The following is a 19,968-nucleotide window of genomic DNA, read 5'->3' as shown; positions in this document are numbered from 1 at the left end:
CGCATGCTTGCAATGTGAAACTTGTTTGCAAATGACTTTGATTAGTAACATAAAAAGTCAAAAGCTATGAAATACGCAAAAATGATTAATTAAAAAAGTATAAATTGCGCAAGCGTTAAAAAGTCTGTATAATAATAATAAATTGTATTAGCCTTCTGCTGACCCCCTCTGTTGAAAGTAAAAATTATTTATTTGAATTTTTTTAATACGTTGTTATTCAAGAGGAAATGATGAAAATACCCATACAGCCAATCCATTCGTTCAGAACCAGTTCGAGCCCACCATCGGGCGAGTGGTAAAGTCCCTAAACACCGTCAGTTCATTGTGAGTTCAAAAACAGTCAAACGAGTTGACTGCATGGGTGTTTCATAGTTTTTCCTCTGAATAACGTAGTTACGAGCTAGCTTGCCATAGAAAGTCCTCCAAGAAGGCATTCGCCCTCTTAGCCAATTTATGCTTTGCCTCAATCAAATAAACCAAACCAGACTCTGTTCGAAATACTAGTATTCAACGGTCTTAATCATAAGATCGTTGGTAGGGTAATTTGACATTGATTCACAACTGTGGTGGTGTATTTAATTATGGCAAAGCACACTAGGGCTATCTGCCTAAGGGGAGGGATGCCTTTCGTGGAGGACTTTCTAAGGGAAACTGGCTCGTATACACGTTACACATGGGGAAAACCACGAAAACACCCATGCAGCCAGCCCGTTCGCGGGATTCGAACCTCGGACCGAACTACCAGTGTTCAGCGACTTTACCGCTCGGCCGCTGGTGGGCCATTGATTCACAACTAAAACAGGCTTAGGTATAAGTTTTGATTTGTTACGTAAAAAGACATGTTACTAATATTTTCTTTGTAAAATAAAGAAATATCTTTATTTAGATGAGCGAATAATATTATTTTCAGCACGGCGAAATTACGAATTTGCAAGATTGTTGATTGAAAAAGATATTTTTTTTAAATCACACCTCAATCACAATAATAATTTTATGACTTGCGAATAAAAGTTCTATCATAGACACTTCAAAAACCTTAACCCTAACTTATTTTGGTGTTTGAAGGGGGTTAAAAGATTGAAACTGATTTAAAAATGCATATAAATGAACACCATAACAAAATGCAGATTGGATGTTTTGGCATGTGGCCAATAACATAGTCTTTTTCTATACTATTATGCTGACATGATCAGTGAGTAAAACTTAGGTGAAAGTGTAGCATTAAAAGAGGAATTTTGATTCATAACATTTTGCAAACAACATGCACAGCAGGCATGAGAATTAGGACATGTTCGAGCTCTGGGAGTGCGACGGATGCTGCTCAATCATTCATTCATTTAAAAGCATTGCCATGCTGCCAAATAAATAGTTCCACTAAGCTGATTTTCGAAACCCTGCAGCGCTTGAAATTCATCATATCCTGCTGCTCCTGTCCAACCTATATAGATTAATGATCGCCGCATTCTGGCAGGATTGATGATTGGAAAATTTTTGAGTCATTTTAATTTATGGTTTCTACGAACCGCTCTCTTCATTAGAGTTAAGCTGATATAAGCCCATGAGCACTAAAATGATGTCTGGTGATTGAAGGATGTTTGGGAGAAAGCTTTTACTGGTTGATGCTTTTCGAGACAAAGGATTAGGGGGTTGCTTATGATTAAGTTTAACGGAAAATCATCTGCGTGACACTGGAATTCTACTAGAAGAATAAATAATCTTGCTGCATGTCTTCTAGATTTATTTTTCTATTTCATTTGAGTTTATCTGTATATATTCACAGCGGCCATTATGTTACTCTTAGTGAGATTTGTATACCTAGTTAATTAAGAATTGTAGTGAAACACATTTTGAAGAAATGCTGATAAATATCTTCAGCTACTTAATTTCTACCTTGATGCCACGAAACCCAACTGTCCATTAGAGATCGTTCTAAACCTTTTTCATAAGTTGGTAATTAAGAAACAAATTGAAAACAAATTCCAGGTGGCAAAAGCAACATTGCTTAAAAAAAAGTTTTTCGTTTGTTGTTGCAAGATTGTAATTGTAAAAATTGTTCATATCTCTCTTCATTTGCAATATTGTCCTGAGTAAATGCAGCCCGTTTTACCTTGTCATGTGGCTTGATGTGTACTGTCGTACGAGGGATTTGTAGTCCTTAAGCGTTAAAATTGACTTCTGTGGGAACAGCAGCAGTAGCTCTAGAATTATTTCTGTATCTTCGCGGCTTCTCCTTGAGCTACCTACATGGTGCTTCAAATCCACACTCTGTGTTTCCAAGGAGTTCCTGCAAAGAAAAAGCTTTTTCAGTTATGATGCGCTTGTCGCCTGGACAGGCAAAACATTCATTCATTACCTGACATATTAAAAAATGATTTTATGCATCAAACAAACTTAACGTTTTCTCTGTAAGTTAATTATATCGAGTCATATGAAACTAAAATTATTACTTACTTTTTTGGAACTATATACTATATGTGTGTATGTATGTATAATGAATTCTGTGTAAGAACATTAAATTGTTAACTCAAGAACAGCGCAAAAAATTTTAAGATAGTATTTATTAAATATATTTACTTACTCATTAATATATTTTATTACTCATTGATGGATTATTTATTACTTTATTTCAAACAATATTACGATTCTTTACGATAACAAATTTCTTGTTTCAATATTGCACAATATTATATGAATATTACAATATGAAATTTGTTTCAATGTAACACGATCATTTCTCGTATTATTACAGGGTATGGCAACATTGCGCCAAAGACGAATTGGGGAAAACTGGTTACCATCCTCTACGCCATTTTCGGTATACCCCTTATGTTCCTCTACTTGACGAATATTGGCAACATTCTCGCTAAGAGCTTCAAATATGTTTATGGTCGCATATGCTACAGACGAAGACTTGGAGATCAACGCCGTCGTCGGCAACAGCAATTGGAACAGTACCAGATTCATCACATAATGCTGCAAGATGCGACCTCGCCAAACACTGGAACCAATTCAATTGTGGATTCTTCCACTCTAATCAGGTATAACTTTTTTTCTCAATTTAAAGCTAGCAATTGATGCGACTTTATCGCAAAGATATTAAATTTATCTTTGTAATACAATGCCCACCAAGATAAGTCTCTTAGTATGAAGCTGAATTAAAGAATTTAGGGATAAAATATTAACTTTTTTTGTTAAAAGGTTGCAATCTCGAGAGAGAGTCTGTCTTTGTCACGTAACATTGCAGGATATTAGTTCTATCATTGCGCATGTACTGAATGAACGCTTTCTAATGTATCTTACATAGCACATGGTAGTATCCCGTGTCTGGCGTGCTCACAAGGCAAACCGGTGTATCGCAGTTCCTTCTTTCTTGAGACGTGTGAAAGTGATGATCTTCATGCTAGAGAAAACCACTAGCGAACTCTTGTGTTAAAGATCAGTTAGGGAGTAAATTACAGGAATCCTTAAGAAGCAATAAAGAAGGGTATTCATAATTTTGTAATTTAAAAGTTGTAATATATTAATATAAGAAATGGGAGAATAATGCTACAAAATGATGCAGCTTGGCTGCAGTACTGACATTATGCGACACATTATTCAAAATCACGTAAACATAGTCATAATATGTAGTTCTAAATAATCTATAAAAAATAAAACACTGCATTTTTTTTTCTGTTTGCGCAAAACTAATGTGTGCGGAATTTCTTTGAGTTATCAGATCATTACAGACACGTCAACAGTATCAGTGGATTAGCTAAATTAGTATACACTACATTTATCTAAAATTCTGCAGTTAATAATTTAACACTGTTGTTAAAATCTTCTTCTAAATGAGCTAGATAATCATGTATTAAAAATTTTAGAATCGAAATTGTATTGAATTGCATAGATTTACATATTTTAAAAAGGAATATTTACAATAAAACTACATGGTGATTTTGTAAGACTTGAATTTGACTTATGTGGTTAAAACATATCAAAATCATTAATTTAGGGCTGCACTTTTTTCTAAATCGCTGAAATGATTGCGTTAAATTTAATTACTTTTGTAATTTGAAATATTAATTAAAGATTTATGGGCTAAGAAAATGCAATATTCTTTACATGCATTTATGGATAATAAACACTTTAATTTTTTTAATTTTATGAAAAATGTAGTTTTGTAGTAGCTTTAAAGCATAACATCAGCATTTGTTTTGGGTATGTTTTTGACAAAACATTTGCCAAAAAAGTAAACCAATCATATCAGTCATATGATATAATAACATAATATATGTAGAATCGGTACTTACTGTCTAGGAATATAATGTTCGTAAACTTACTTCCGATGTGGCTGTCTAGGGGCTAATAAACTAGTCCAATTTACAAATAACTTAAATATTTAATGAAACATGAATAGTTGCTACAAACTACAAAGTAATTACATACATAGAAGGAAATAGATGGGATTATTTACAAACGAAAAGAAGGAATCGCATTTTCCAAGCAAACATCTTTGAATCGCGTCATCGTCTTAATGGCGGAATCCTCTGCCTTCGTCATCGAAAAAGTGAAAGATTTCCTCTCACAGCTTGTCGCGTCATCCGATTACAAATGAACGATGCCAAACCACAACTGCTCGTCCATCCTGATGGAATGCGGCCTCGCATTCTCGCAGCACCACTGTCTACATCTAGGGATCTGAAAAATAAAATTTAAAAAAAACAAAAAAAGAGATTTTTAGTTACTATTGATGGAAAAGTCGTCTTAAATGGTTTATTTCAGCTATCTTTTCTCATCATCTTAACATCCTCAGAAATAACGGCGTTAGCTCTTCTTAAATGCTCTTTCAGTGTTCGTTCATCTTTAACAGTCTATCTGACTACATGTATTTTACAAACACGTCCTCCTTTGATGTTGTCTGGAACAATTCATCTTCGTATTTACGTCTTCTTAAACATCATCTGTTCTTAAACATCATTAAACATCATCTTTCGTTTTCTGCGATACGTCTTCTGAATGCGTCTTTTTAGATACCGTCTGGATACGTCTTCTGAATGCGTCTTAGATATCATCAAGATCCGTCATTCGAATGCGTCTTAGATATCTTCAAGATCCGTCATTCGAATGCGTCTTAGATATCTTCAAGATCCGTCATTCGAATGCGTCTTCTCAAAATCATCTTCTTTAAGCCGTATTTCTTCATACATTTCATCCTTAGACATCATCTTCAGTCTTCTTAAATTAGTTCACGTCTTTAAAATAATAGTCCAAGTCCATTAGTCAAATCGGGAGAAATTTGTCAACCTGGGAAAAAGTTTATAATCAGGAATCATCAAAATTGGTATTTCATTATCAAAGATCGTCTGTCCATGGTTTCAGGTATTCAGCACAGGTACTAGTCTTGAAAGGTCCTTCGGTAAAACCAGCCTTCTCCACGTCGTATGTGTCATTAGGTTTCACATTGGTGATTTTGTAGGGACCTAAAAACTTGGATTTTAGCTTTATACCTGGCCCTAGTTGAGTGCGTTTAATAGCTACCATATCATTGATCTTGTATTTACGAGGGAGTTTTCGACTTCGATTGTAAGTCTTTCGATTCTCTTCCTGGATCTTCCGAATCTGCTCTTTCGCCTCTTTACGTAGATTTTCTCTAGACTCGATAAAGTCCCTCTGAATTTCAGCTTCTATTAGTTCTTTAATCTTCCTGTCTTTATTCGTCTTTATCTTCGTACCAAATAAAAGCTCGAAAGGTGTCGAATTGATACTCCCCTGAAAAGTCGAATTAATTATTTGCTGGACATCATTTACGTGTTTGTACCATTTCGTAGGGTCATCTATAGCCAACTTAGAAATGACTGATATGATAATGGAATTCAACCGCTCTACTTGTCCATTGGCTCTTGGTAATCCTGTTGTGATTAAGGATGGATGAATATTTTCCTTAGTACAATAATTAGCAAATTCTTGAGAAGTAAATGCAGTACCTCTGTCAGCTACTATATCGCAGGGATTTCCAAATAATGATTTTTGAATTTCAAGTTTAGCTATTACTTCTTTACTAGAGGTGGTTTTAGTTGGATGTAACCAAACAAATTTTGTAAACGAATCAATAACCGCGAAATGTATTTATAATTCTTGTTAGAACTCTCCAAAGGTCCTAAATGGTCTATGTGGTAAGTGTTTAGAGGAATATCTTCTTTAGGTAAAGGATGTAATAATCCTTCCTTCTTTCCAGATTTCCGGTTGGCCAGTATACAGGTAATACAATTTGCGATACATTTTTCAATTTTCTCTTTCAATTTAGGGATATAAAAATGTTGTCTCACATGTTCTTCAGTACGTTTGGCAGCAAAATGACCTCGTTCATGTGCGTCTTTAATTACTTCAATTTGCATAATCTCAGGTACTACTAGTGCTTCAATTCCATTCACCATTTTGTAAAGCACGTCATTCCGCAAACAATAATCTTCATATGGCTTAGACTTCAAAACTTCTTTTATAACTTTTATATTTTCATCAGTTTCTTGAGCTTGAATTATTTTAAATGTTATACCATCTTGAATTACCATACATACAGGATTTCGACTAAGAGCATCCACATGTCCCATACGGGTGCCAGATCTGTGTTCGATTGTGTAATCATAATCTTGTAACATTAATGCCCATCTAGATATTTTAGTACAAATGTCTTTCTTGCTCATAGTTTGTTTGAATGCATTACAATCTGTCACGATTTTAAATGGTATGCCTAATACGTACACCCTGAATTTTTTAAGAGCTTCTACTACTGCTTTAACCTCCAATTCGTAGCTCGAATATTTACGTTCAATGTCTGTCGTTTTCCTACTCATATAATAAACCGGATGCATCTGATTATCAATTAAGGATTTCTGTAACAGAACCGCGCCATAACCGTCAGCACTAGCATCAGTGTGTATTTCGGTTTCTGCTTTCGGATTATAAATACACAAAACAGGTTCTGATGTCAATATGCGTTTCAATACGTTAAAAGCATAAAGTTCTTTAGTTTCGAATTTAAATTTAGAATCTTTCTTCAGTAAATCACTAAGCGGTTTTGCAATTAATGAATAATTAGGTATAAATTTTCTGAAGTAACCAGTTAAACCTAAATAACTTTGAACATCTTTTACAAATCTAGGTTCTGGAAAGTTAATTACTGCTTTCGTTTTAGAAGAAGAAGGATATAATTTCCCATCTTTAATTTTGTGTCCTAAAAATTCGATTTCGCGCTTCAAAAATTGACATTTCTTAATGTTTAGTTCTAGTCCATATTCCGATGCAGTCTGTAATACGCGTTTCAATTTTTTAATTCCCTGAACTTCATTTTCGGAAGGAATAATGATGTCGTCCATATAGATTACAACAATATTGTCCCTTAAAAGATCACGAAATATATCGTAGATGTATCTTTGGAAAACACTTGGGCTGTTGGCAAGACCGAACGGGACCCTCAGAAATTCATACTGTCTGTTTTGTGTCACGAAAGATGTGTATTTTCTATTTTCTTCGTCCACTTCAACATGAAAAAAATCCGTTCTTTAAATCTAGTGTTGTAAATACCATTGCTGCTTGTAATTTATCAATAACATCATCAATTAATGACAGAGGAAAGCGATCACGAATTATTTTTTTTATTCAGGCGCCGATAATCCACGCAAAGTCTCCATGAGCCACATTTTTTTCTACTTAGCACGATATTACTTGCGTAATCAGAACAGCTTTGTTTAATGATTTGTTTCTCCAACCACTCCGAAATCTCTTTATCAATTTCACGCTGCTCAGCTGGGGTAAAGCGTCGCGGCGAGCAATAAACTGGAAGTTGATCTGTCAGCACTATTCGCATCTTCAGGCCAGATGTTTTTATTTTATTCGGCTCATAATTCCTTACTAAGTGTAGTATTTCATTTCTATGTACTCCGTCTTTGATATGGCTTAAATCAATTTCCTCGTCATTATAAATATCACGAATGCACATCAAATAGTTTTTCAGGTTGCAATTTTCTAATTTCGACTCCTTTTTTATTTACAGTTAATTCCCCTTGCCTTATAATATCAGTACCAATGATCGCTTGTAAAAACATTTCGTTTTCTGCGATAACACAAATATTTGATCGAAATGAAGAACCATCAATTTCGAATTCACCTTCAAATCTTCCTATAGGCTTAATTTTCCCATTACCATACCCCGTTAACTGTAGATCTGCCGACTTAAGTTCAGGAGAACCTATCTTCTTATGTATATCTTCTCGGATTAACGTTACCTGACTACCAGTATCTATTAAAGCATCAATTTGCAAATTACCCAAATTAACAATTTTATGCATTTTTTTCTGACAAGTCTGAGTTATCGGAGTAACAGCTTTGGCATCTTGGATATTTTTAGATGATGTTTTCGAACAATCTATGGCCTTGTGTCCAAACAAATAGCCTTTAAAACACTTAAATCCTTTACTCTTATTGTTACAAAAATTAGACTTATGACCTAAACTTCCCCAATTATAACACCTTGGCTCTTTAATCTTACTAGGTACAGCGCGTGTTTTATTTTGTGTGTTAGTACTTGAATAACCCTTATTCTTCGTATCTGGAAAGCGAATTTTCTCATAAATTTTTAATTTCTCTTTGAATTCAGAAATAGTTTTACAACCGTACAAAACAATTTTGTTACTACTCTGATCTGGTATCCCATTGATTACATAATCAAGTATTGATGAATCATCAACAGAACCGCGACTGGCTATTTCACGCATGGCAATTAAATATTCGGAAAGTGATTCACCAGGTTTTAAGTGTCGTTTCTGTAACAAATTATGAAGTTGTGCACTGTTTATTTTAGAACCAAATTCAGATATAAGATTTTCTTTTAATTTTTTCCATGATATTATACCTTTCAAAGACCTAATAAATACTTTAGCAGAACCAGTAAGCAATTTTTTAGCAAACACAATTTTCTGTAATTCCGATAACTTAAATAATTTAAAAGATTCTTCTAAATCACCAATGAAGGATTCAACTGGATATGTATCAGTGCCATTAAATTCAGAAACAGTTTCTAAAATATCACGAAAATATAAGGAAATATTGCTAGGCATTATAATGTTTTCATTCACTGAGTTATTTATGGGAGGTGATTCTGACAGAACAGACTTAATATCATCATTTCTATCAGAATCATAAACACTTTCGTTTTCAGATAACTCCTCATCGTCATCACTTTCGGATTTTAAAAGCTTAAAATCACAAAGACTATTCAATATTAAATCACAGTTTTTATCAGGATTTGAGTCATAATTAAGATGTAACAAATTACACACAGAAATAAAATCATTTGCAGTAAAAGTTTTAAGTAATTTTTGTTTTGTTTCTTCAATATTAAAATCAGATGGAAAACCACAAATTTACGCAATCTAGCTCTATTTTTCCGATCACCCAAAGTTCCAAACACAATTTGATGTAAAAGTTTAATTGACTTAGTAGGCCCAGTCTTTAAAGATTTTGAAATTCTAGGAATAGAATTTAAGGTAGTCATCTTAATTCACAGTATCATAGAACACTATTCTTAGAAGTAACAATGTGGAAATAATCGAAACAAAACTTACTTATTTTGTAATATTCATAATGCTTCTTCCTAGGCTCATACCGGCCTGAGCGCCCAAATCTGTAGAATCGGTACTTACTGTCTAGGAATATGATGTTCGTAAACTTACTTCCGATGTGGCTGCCTAGGGGCTAATAAACTAGTCCAATTTACAAATAACTTGAATATTTAATTAAACATGAATAGTTGCTACAAACTACAAAGTAATTACATACATAGAAGGAAATAGATGAGATTATTTACAAACGAAAAGAAGGAATCGCATTTTCCAAGCAGACATCTTTGAATCGCGTCATCGTCTTAATGGCGGAATCCTCTACCTTCGTCATCGAAAAAGTGAAAGATTTCCTCTCAGAGCTTGTCGCGTCATCCGATTATAAATGAACGATGCCAACCCACATATATATATATACAATCAATGATAGAATGATGTATGAAAGACGCCAATATCAGCATTAGATGAATGTGACCGAAACTATGCTAATATACATTTCAGTTTAGCACAAAGTAATAATTAAACTAACAGTACAGTATATATTCTCATTTCTTAACGCAGATTACTTGCAATTACAAACTTAAAATTAAATGTGAAGGTAGGTATAGCACATTATATGTGCAACTTTTGATAGAATGATATATGATAAACGCGAATATTAGTTTTAGATGACTGTGACTGAAAAGAGGTCAACGTATATTTCAGTTTAGCATAAAGTAAGGTTAAATAATAGTACTATTGGATATATTCTCATTTCATAGAATTACAATTATTACAGATTACTTACAATTATTAACTTACTATTAAATGTGCAAATAAGTATAGCACATGTACATATACTAATATTATAAATGTTAACAAACCGTCTTTCCATTGAAACGTATCCACATAACATAATATTCATAACATTTCTATATCAAAGGTATCTAATATGAACTTTCAGAAACGTTTTCTTTAACTGTGATTTAAATCTAAGTAACTTCATTAGAAATGTGCATACTATTTAATTTCTTCTAGACAATAAAATGTTATATTCGGAATATAAAGAAAATTTATAATCTTATAATGTCAGTAGCCCCTAAATTGCTAATTTGCCAGTTTCTTTAACGTGATTAATCGAAAGCATAGTTTGATTTTTATGTATGGTATAAATTGATGATTGTTCCAGAAATGAGAGGTTGTAGTTGCTGTCATAAAATTTTAATTCTTCTGTATCATAGTATCGGAGCTAATATATTGAAGTGCCACTGAATTAGGGATAACGAGCCAATAACAATTGGGCCTCCCGTAGACTTGATAATGTCTACCACACGATAATACTTAGATTCAATAAGTTTGTGGAAGCATTATGTGGGAATGGCAGCCAAACAACGAAGAGACCAGTCCATAATTCAGAAAGGGTCGCTGTTGTGTTATAAGATATTTCTTCCACCTTCCTAGCGTGCCTTCGTGGTGTAATTGTTCTGCACACTGCTTCGGTATTCCAGAGGCTCGCGGTTCGATTCCTGGCGAAGGCGGTTGCTAATTTTTCATCTCTCTTGCTTCCAAAAATATACCTGATACCTCTACAGTGGCACCCGAACTAAAAGGGTGTTGGGTGAATATTCTCCTCACCCAGGATTTGGCGATTGGGTCCCCTAAAAACCCCAGTCACTCTTTAAAAGGCGGAGTATATAAGGTGCTTCTCCAACCTTCCTAGCGTGCATTCGTGGTGTAGTGGCCGGTATTCCAGAGGTCTGCGGTTCGATTCCTGGCGAAGGCCGTTGCTAATTTTTCATCTTGCTTGCTTCCAAAAATATACCTAATATCTTTACAGTGTGATGTGTGATTCGAAGTGTTGTGTGATGGGATTTCACACCTTTCTCCAAATACTTCAAAGGGGCTCAGTACGATTTTTAAGTCAGCGGTTCTAGGTAGCCATTTCATAACAGTGAAGTCCGAGGATTTTCCGTATAGCCTGGCAGCAGCCAACCGGGATCAGTAAGAGGTGCAGTTATCTTGCTGGAATACTCCATTTCCGAGTGAATGGCAAATAAATAAATGGAGATGATTGCCCAGCAACTCTGCGTACCGAATAATATTGATGTTGGTTACAAATCACAAAGATCTCAAACACTGCCAAGAGAAAACACCCCAGGTCACGAATGAGCCGCCTTGTACAGTTTCAACCTGGCACGCAGGATCCATGGCTTCATGAGCCTGACGCCATACTCTCAGACTCCCTTCGATGTTAATATTCGGAATCCACCACTTCATACAACTCGTTTCCAGTCCACTAGAGTCCATTTTCTGTGTTCTCTTGCACAGACAAAACGTGAAGCTCAATGGCATGATTGAACAAGAGTACTCTCGTGGATCTATGACTCCCGAAGTCGATATGGTGAAGCGAGCGTTGCACGGTCCGTTTACTGTCCATACGTCTGGCGCTCTGATTCAGCTAATGTTTAGCGTCGCTGACTGTGTACAACACAGTTGAGCCGTCTCACACCACCCCCGTTCAAGGCTTATTTGATTCATTGCAATTCATCTGACCGCAAGATTTCCCCCCACCACCACCACTATATGCCTATTCCTGGTATACTCTTAAAACCGTCAACCTTGAAAATCCTAGTCCTCTGACAATTTCGGAAATTGAATGACCCATGCGTCAAGCGCCCACAATCTATGCTCGATATAAAGTGTCTAAATCCGAAGTCTTGCTCACTGGCATTTGAAACGACCGATTAACAGCTACCACAAAGCATTCACGTCATCATAAATGCGGCGTAGCGCTACACAATTTCAATAGTCATGTCTATTCATAATTCAGTGGCACTTAATTGTATGAAAATAATAAAGTGCATGTCTACGACATTCAGAACTCAAGTGTCGCTCGACACCAAAATTTTGAAAAATAGTATAAATACATCAAATATTGGAATTATTTAGCTACTTAAAATATTAGAAATAGGTGATAAAGGTATTATAAAAATATAATTTTTGATTGTTTTTTTCAGTTTTAGTTTAAAAATGTGTTACATTTCAGGATTACTAGATACGTTTCCATAAATATATTTGCCAATAATTTTATTTGTTTTTTTTCACTTATATTTATTAAGAAATTAAATGGACACAAATCTAAATTATAAATTAGAATATCTATTACATATACCTTTTAATGTTTGTGTACACAAACTAGTTATTTTTCGAGAAATTTCTGTCTTTCTATTTTTATAGAGTTGTCTCCAAAAATTTTAAATATGCACATAAGCCTAACATTTTATATTTAATTCACAATATTGCATAGAATAGCTGTGGAAAGTTCCCAAAATTACTGTAATAATATTTTGCGGATTTTTTCCCAACAGAAAAGTTGAAAAAATAAATTTTTCCCAAGAATAGGTTTAAAGTTTTATTTTTAGAAAATATATTAGAAGCTGATGTACTGAATTTTTAAAACTGCCTTGTTTTATAAGTTACACTTTATTTTAGTTCTGTTGTAGAAGGAAAATATGTCATTTTGAGTCGAGAATTCGCGTTTCATTAGTACAGTATGCCGTCGAGAGTTCATATTTATTAAGTTTTTCTAATATTTAATTCATACCCTTAAATCCGCCCGTAAAATTGCATTACTCTTACATAGGAGCCAAGAAGCAAGGTTGTTAGTTCAACAGACACATGCTTTCATATTTATTCTGTAATATATTATTATTGCTCATTGCAGTTTTGAATATTTCCATGCTAACACAATTTCAAACAGTTCTACATCACAAAGATCCATGTACACAGTTTTTTTTTTTTTTTTTTGTTATTTATAACATCTTTTGCTAATCAAGATAAAACTAATCTTGATAATTTGTTCCCAAAACAACACATTTTTTAAATTTGCAACACCCTTCTGACATTGTCCCTGCATTGAGAACATTTTCAAAGAACAATAGTGAAAACATTCTGATATAGTGGCAAATTGCATATTTTTAAGCGAAAATATTTTTGATCAAAATTTTAAAAAAGCAGAAAGGAAGTAAAAGCAGTGAATAATAGCAAGTACGCTAAAGATTCAGAATTTAAACACAAATGGAATAAAAGGAAAATGCTGCCAAATATGAAATATAAACTGCGGAACTTATCATGTTCTCGGGGAGTTAATAATTAATAGACAGTTTCAAAATCATCTTTTGAACATCACAAAAAGCGTTCAGATGAAAAATACTCAGCTTAAATATATTATTATATATTATATGTATTATATTATTATATGTCTCTGTAAACGTCACCTTTTAAACAGCAACTTCCGGTTCACGACATAGAGCAAGAACAGCCATAACTCTGCTGCTAATCACTTGATAGATAGGAAAAAAGTACTTTTGGGAAGCTAAAAATATAAGCTTTAAAATAAAGTAATTATTTATATTTTAATAATTTCATTAGAATTGACGATTAGAATGCAGTCGGAATCTTTAAAGATAGACATATGTTGGCATCAAGAAACAAACATTTGTTTCTTAATACCAGCTTAGCCAGTCTTTAAGCAAAGAAGTGAAGGATATCTCGTGTTCATCTTGCTAAGCAATTTTTGTCGATATTTCTGCACGATTATCTTCCTTTCCCATGGCACGTGACCGTACGCATTTGTTCTCGAATCTTTCCAAAACACACGACTTGGTTGTATGTACGCCCCTGATTCCTTTCTTTTAGCTTTCGAAGGAAATATTTTATAGATTATATGAATTATTTTGACTGATAATAGATTGTCACGAATATTATATCGCAAACGATTATCACGAATTTACTCTCCTTTCAGAATACAGTATATTATCTCTGTATTTAGCTTTGCATTAGAAATGACAAAGCTGTTTTAAGAAAGATCAAACATATGGAATAAGTTACATTAATAATCATATAATCTACATGGAAGAAGTTTCATAAAATTTTCTTATGAGGATGTCAAGAGTTGTGTCTTATTGATAGAATGACATAGCATGTAGTTTCAAAAACTAACAGATGTTTGATTTTATTACCTTATTTGAGAATTTTTCGACGACTCTTTTGAAATGAGTCTACATTTTCCAATTGTTATTAATTACAAAAAAGTTCCTTTATATTTCAAAATAAATTAAAGAATGTTCTATATAATATTAATATGTCGCTTATTTGGCACTTAAGACAAATTTTAATGATCTGAAAGATAACAGTATTTTAGGAAGTATTTAAGGAAGCTAGTCACTTTAGTCTGATAATTCTGCATGTACTCAGAACTTAACAATAATGGAAATTTAGGTTTGCTCGTAGAACTGCAACAGGAATAGCTCAAACTTGAAGCTTAATCAAATAATGCTTCTCGACGAAAAGCGTAGTATCAGCTATAATTTTGGAGAAAAATTAAAATAAAAATAGCTCCTTGATGCCATACAGCAATGATGGTAAAACAATTTCAATGTACTTCACGTTGACCTGTTCTGCATGCATTACAACATTTGTGAATGCATTATAAATCTGCGCTTATCAAATTAGCTAACGATTATCAAATTATTTCTGATAATGAGAAAAAAATTCTCTCTTTCAGTCAGTGATTTTCAACATCCAAAAGATTCCAAGTTGGTGGATGACATTTTCAAAATATCTTATTTTGCGTGGTCTATATATATTCAAGCAAATTAAAACTGGTTAAAAAACTGATTACTATAAGCAGGTAACGACCTTATCTTTTGCGTATTCCTCTACTAAGGCAAATCAATGAAATTGTAGGTTTCTTTTATAAATTCTCATTCGTTTTCACATTTGAAAGTAGATGTCTTTTTTCATATCTGGGCGGTTTTGGCACACATAATCATTTTATGTTTTGCCCTCAATTTGAATTAATTGGAACGAACGTAACTGTCTTAAATAGTTAACTTCTGAGTTTCATCAAATTGTGCTTACCTGTTCACAAGGTGTTCATCAGCTTACATCTTTGTATTCAAGATCATCACTTAGAATAATTCGTGCCCTATATACTAAGTCTGAAAGGCATTATAAGGAGCGCCAGTGACATTTACACTTAACAATCAGTTATGAACAACATCTCGAGGATTCAAACATGTAATCAGAGTTCAGATATGGTTAAAGACATACATGTGAGATCTGAATTCTAACAAATTGGGGCAACGGTGTAATAGAAATCTATCACAAAGTTTCGCATAAGTTGAAGAAAACCATGTTCATGTTCATGTTCCCAAGGAAAGTAAAAAAACATAATGCTATTTTTTTTAATTTACCTCTGTAAACCCTACAGAATATTATAAATATAACACTATCTATTTTATGAATCTTCATATCAGTGAAATGTATGGTTTTTATCCCTTGTCGGAAGAACAATTTATCACATTTGAAAATTTATTCTTTTCCATTTGATTGTATAAAGGCTGCGTATGTGGCGGCATTAATTTGTGGGGCTCAGGGTATTGAAATATAATCAAGTAATCAATCCAACATTATATCTGATTACAGCTGAATACGCTGACCACCAAACTGAGTTTTTCAAGGATGCTGGAGGTCCCGGGTCTCTTATTCTAGAAGTGATGTTTTCTTCTTTGCGTGAAGTGAAGTTTGCACGGTATCATTTGAAATTACATTTTCATCCGGTAAACAGCAGAGGCAGAAGAACCGCATAACCTAATGCTATAGCAACTGGTGAATAGTGATAATAGTCCATCAATTGAGGGGAAAAAATTGACTTTAGATATTTACAAAAGAGGTATGGAAAATATCGCTGTTGCAAATTTGCAATATATAGTACAGTATTTTCCTGTAATTTAATATTTTTCTTAATCTTTTAATGTTATTAGATTTCTATAAATTCTTAGGGCTTTGCTTTAGTCCCATGCTATCATGAAATCGAATACATTATCATCTAATTAAAAACAAGTTTATAAATATAAATTTTTTCCAATAAATGTTTTGAATGTTATTTTTTATAAACTCATCATTGTCGATCCAAGTATCATGTATATTTTTTCGTTTGCGAATATGAAATTTCAAATGTAATTACAAATTCAGATTTGCACATAGATATCATTTTAACCATTTTTTTAATATCTTGATGAAACGTTTCGACATGTTCATTTAAAACAGCTTCTTAATTTTTAAAAATGAAATCCGAACGATAATGAATGAATCCAGAACTCTGCGGAATAAGAGCAATAGCTATCTTTGCAATTTTCTGATGCTTCTCAAAGGGATTTCGTAAACAATTTGAAATAGCTACCAGTACTTTCTTTACTTTTTGTTCAAGTATACTTGAAGTTGCAGAAAACTGTCTAATGTACTGATTCCGTAAAGATTAATTATACTAAATCGTAGAGTCATTTGCGGTATGGACTTGTTTCAAATTTGCCTTTTAAGTTAGAAACCCATTTTCTTTATCAATCGACTTATTCACAGTTTAATGGAATCCTGGTTTACATAAAGCTGTGGTCACCTTTTAGTTCGCAGTTAATGCACTGCCCATTTTCACAGTGGATATTTATATCAAAGGAAATGAAGAAATATGCCGAGCAAAATTATAGCATATTTTCAACATTATTACCTTCACTTGTAATATAATATTTAGATATAAAAAGAGCTAGATTTTTAAATATTATATATTAGAGTATGATATCTTAACTTTCAATTAATGATTTTCCTTTGTTTGTTTGCAGGAACAAACTGAATTCAGATCTTCCCAAAGATGACCTTGATGATGAAGCTTCCAACAACTATTCTACCAAACCTCGGGTAACAGTGCCAATTACTTTATGTTTAGCAATCATTGCTGGCTACATATGCGGTGGAGCTGCTATTTTTTCGGTTTGGGAAGGCTGGGATTACTTAGATGGATCCTATTTCTGTTTCGTTACTCTCAGCACCATTGGGTTCGGAGACCTTGTTCCAGGAGATTCTGTTGTATCTGATGATGGCACGCAAGAAAAACTCGTAATTTGTTCTCTGTATCTTCTAGCTGGCATGGCATTGATCGCAATGTGCTTTAACTTAGTTCAAGAGGAAGTTGTATTCAAACTTCGAAGAATTGGCAGGAGCTTAGGTTTATTGAGCGACCACAATGATTCCGATGATTGAAGTGCCTTATGGATAGCTACTTGAATCGACGGAATCGCATATGTGTAGTGAAATTCCTTGCCACCTTCACTTGGACCGTAAATTATTCATTAAAAATCATTCGCACTACTTGATTTACGATGTATTATGTTTTCTTTTCCATTTCGTGAAAGTAACAGCGTCGATAATAATGTACGCTTATATTCTGTGTGGTTTCCCAATGGATGCTCATGTGGACTTAAAAATTTTACCCTAAATGATGATGAAATACTTCTCCTAATTCTTGGATACTTAAATGAAAATATTATATTTCAAATATAACTTTCAAGAACAATAAGCCAAACTCTTTTGGTGCTTCTGTACAGTGGTCAACGCACGCATGCTGAGAAAAATATCTTTCTCTCGAACGTATCCAGGATTCCAAGTCTGGATCTCTATGAGGAATCTGCCAAACACGTAGTGTCAAGACGATGTAAATATCTTGTTAACTTTGAATATAAGTTTGAAAGCATTTAAATAAGAATAAATATCGTAACATTTTATATTAATCTTAGATTGTAATAAGGTGAATGAATTATAACTTCTGAGTTTCATCGAATTGTGGTTACCCATTCACGAGTTGTTCATCAGCTTACATCTTTGTATTCAAGATCATCACTTAGAATAATTCGTGCCCTATATACCAAGGATGAAAGGCATTATAAGGAGAGCCAATGACACTTACACTTAGCAATCAGTTATGAACAGCATCTCGACGACGCAAATGTGTATCAGAGTTCAGATATGGTTAAAGACATACATGTGAGATCTGAATTTTAACAAACTGGGGCAACGGTTTAGTAGAAAGCCATCACAAAGTTTCGCATAATTTGAAGAAAACCATGCTTTTAATCACAAGGAAGGTTAAAAAAAACATAATGTTAAATTTTCTTAATTTATCTGTGTAAACCCTACAGAATATTATAAATAATACACTATCTATTTTATGAATCTTCATATCAGTGAAGTGTATGGTTTTCATCCCTTGTGGGAAGAACAATTTATCATGTTCACTTAATTTTTAAATGTTGCTATATATGGAAAGAGAACTTTTGTTATCTTTAATGGAAAGTCCCCACTCTTAGTTAAGTGTACTGTTTTTACGACTGGCCAAAAATTTAATATTGTTGTATTGTTAAATCAAATAAGGATGTGACCCCAGCAAAACCTCACAGACGTAAAAGTCAACTCAAATGAAAAAATCACTTCAGGTTACGGAATGCTTATGTGGTGTCTGAAGCACATTCCAAAATGTTACAGAAGGCGCATATGTCCCGGTATCTGTGTATCTGAATCAGGGGTTTTGCTGCTGTATTGAATGTAGCTAAATAAATTGATGAAATAAAGTTCTACGTTCGATAAACCTGCGCTTGTGTTTTAATTTTTAAAAATTAGCGCAACAGGATAACACAGATATATATTTTCCTACTCATGTTTTTGGTGGAAGCTGTAAGTTAAAACATTCACGTAAGTCGGGAAATGCACTTGCATTCAATTGCATTTGCTTTCTTCAGAAAAAATCAATTGCAAACAAAAGAGAATTTATAGAGCCAGGTAAGTTACGACGACAAGGAAACCTCATGCTCCAGGAACTTCAAAACTATTGATTTGCTATCAAACTTTAATCACATCTTTATCATAAGCTGAGGGACTTTCATATAAGATGGGTCTTCCACTTGATTAATCTGACATTCGTTGAAGATCTAGGAAAGTCATCAAGTATTGTGTTGAAAATTTTTCTAGTGGCGAATAATTTCGCGATTTCGTTTTTCGGTAATTAAGGCAAGCAGTTTGAACGAATAAACAAATACTCGAGTACATATATTAACAGCGAATATCAACCTTATAGAACAATACGCGCCAAAGAATATTCTCTAGAAAAATATATGCGCTTTCTTGATACTTCAGTTAAGAAATCAAATGTTCATCAGTTACTTATTTCGAAAGCTGTAAAATATTACTAAATATATGTCTTAAGACAGTTATTTCGATAAAGACAAAATTAAGCAGAATTACTTTGGAAACAAGTCTGCTTCTGTCAGGAAGAACATATTTAGTTTAAAAGTCACCAATAAACAAGTTAGACGCATATATCTGTGTGCAGTATTCGATCTACAGTGAGTGCCAGAGGTGTAGTCATAATTAAGATAAGGTCATAAGTCAGAAACATATTTTATTCAAGATATCTTTGTTTATATTTTCATAAATTAGATTTTTATTTAACATAAAATGGGTTTAAGAATATGTAAATGTATACAGCATTTATAAACATTTCTTT

At 33.5% G+C, this 19,968-nt stretch overlaps 1 protein-coding gene across 2 annotated transcripts in view; it reads left to right on the top strand.

Moving 5' to 3' along the window:
- Window positions 1–19,053, top strand: part of LOC118183475 (potassium channel subfamily K member 13-like) — a 345,230-nt gene extending 326,177 nt beyond the window's left edge. For both annotated transcript variants that reach the window (XM_085819155.1, XM_085819154.1), the window contains exons 2-3: window positions 2,750–3,038; window positions 17,255–19,053. In XM_085819155.1, coding sequence (XP_085675281.1) covers window positions 2,827–3,038; window positions 17,255–17,672 — 630 coding nt within the window. In that variant the 5' untranslated portion in view covers window positions 2,750–2,826 and the 3' untranslated portion in view covers window positions 17,673–19,053. The remainder of the gene's footprint in view (window positions 1–2,749; window positions 3,039–17,254) is intronic.
- Window positions 19,054–19,968: the final 915 nt, after the last annotated feature.

This window comes from Stegodyphus dumicola, chromosome 6 (assembly GCF_044657685.1).
Source record: "Stegodyphus dumicola isolate Sdum_Otavi_A_Nest chromosome 6, ASM4465768v1".
NCBI lineage: Eukaryota > Metazoa > Arthropoda > Arachnida > Araneae > Eresidae > Stegodyphus > Stegodyphus dumicola.
Note: the sequence above shows the minus strand (reverse complement) of the source record. Positions and strands in the feature narration are given on the sequence as shown.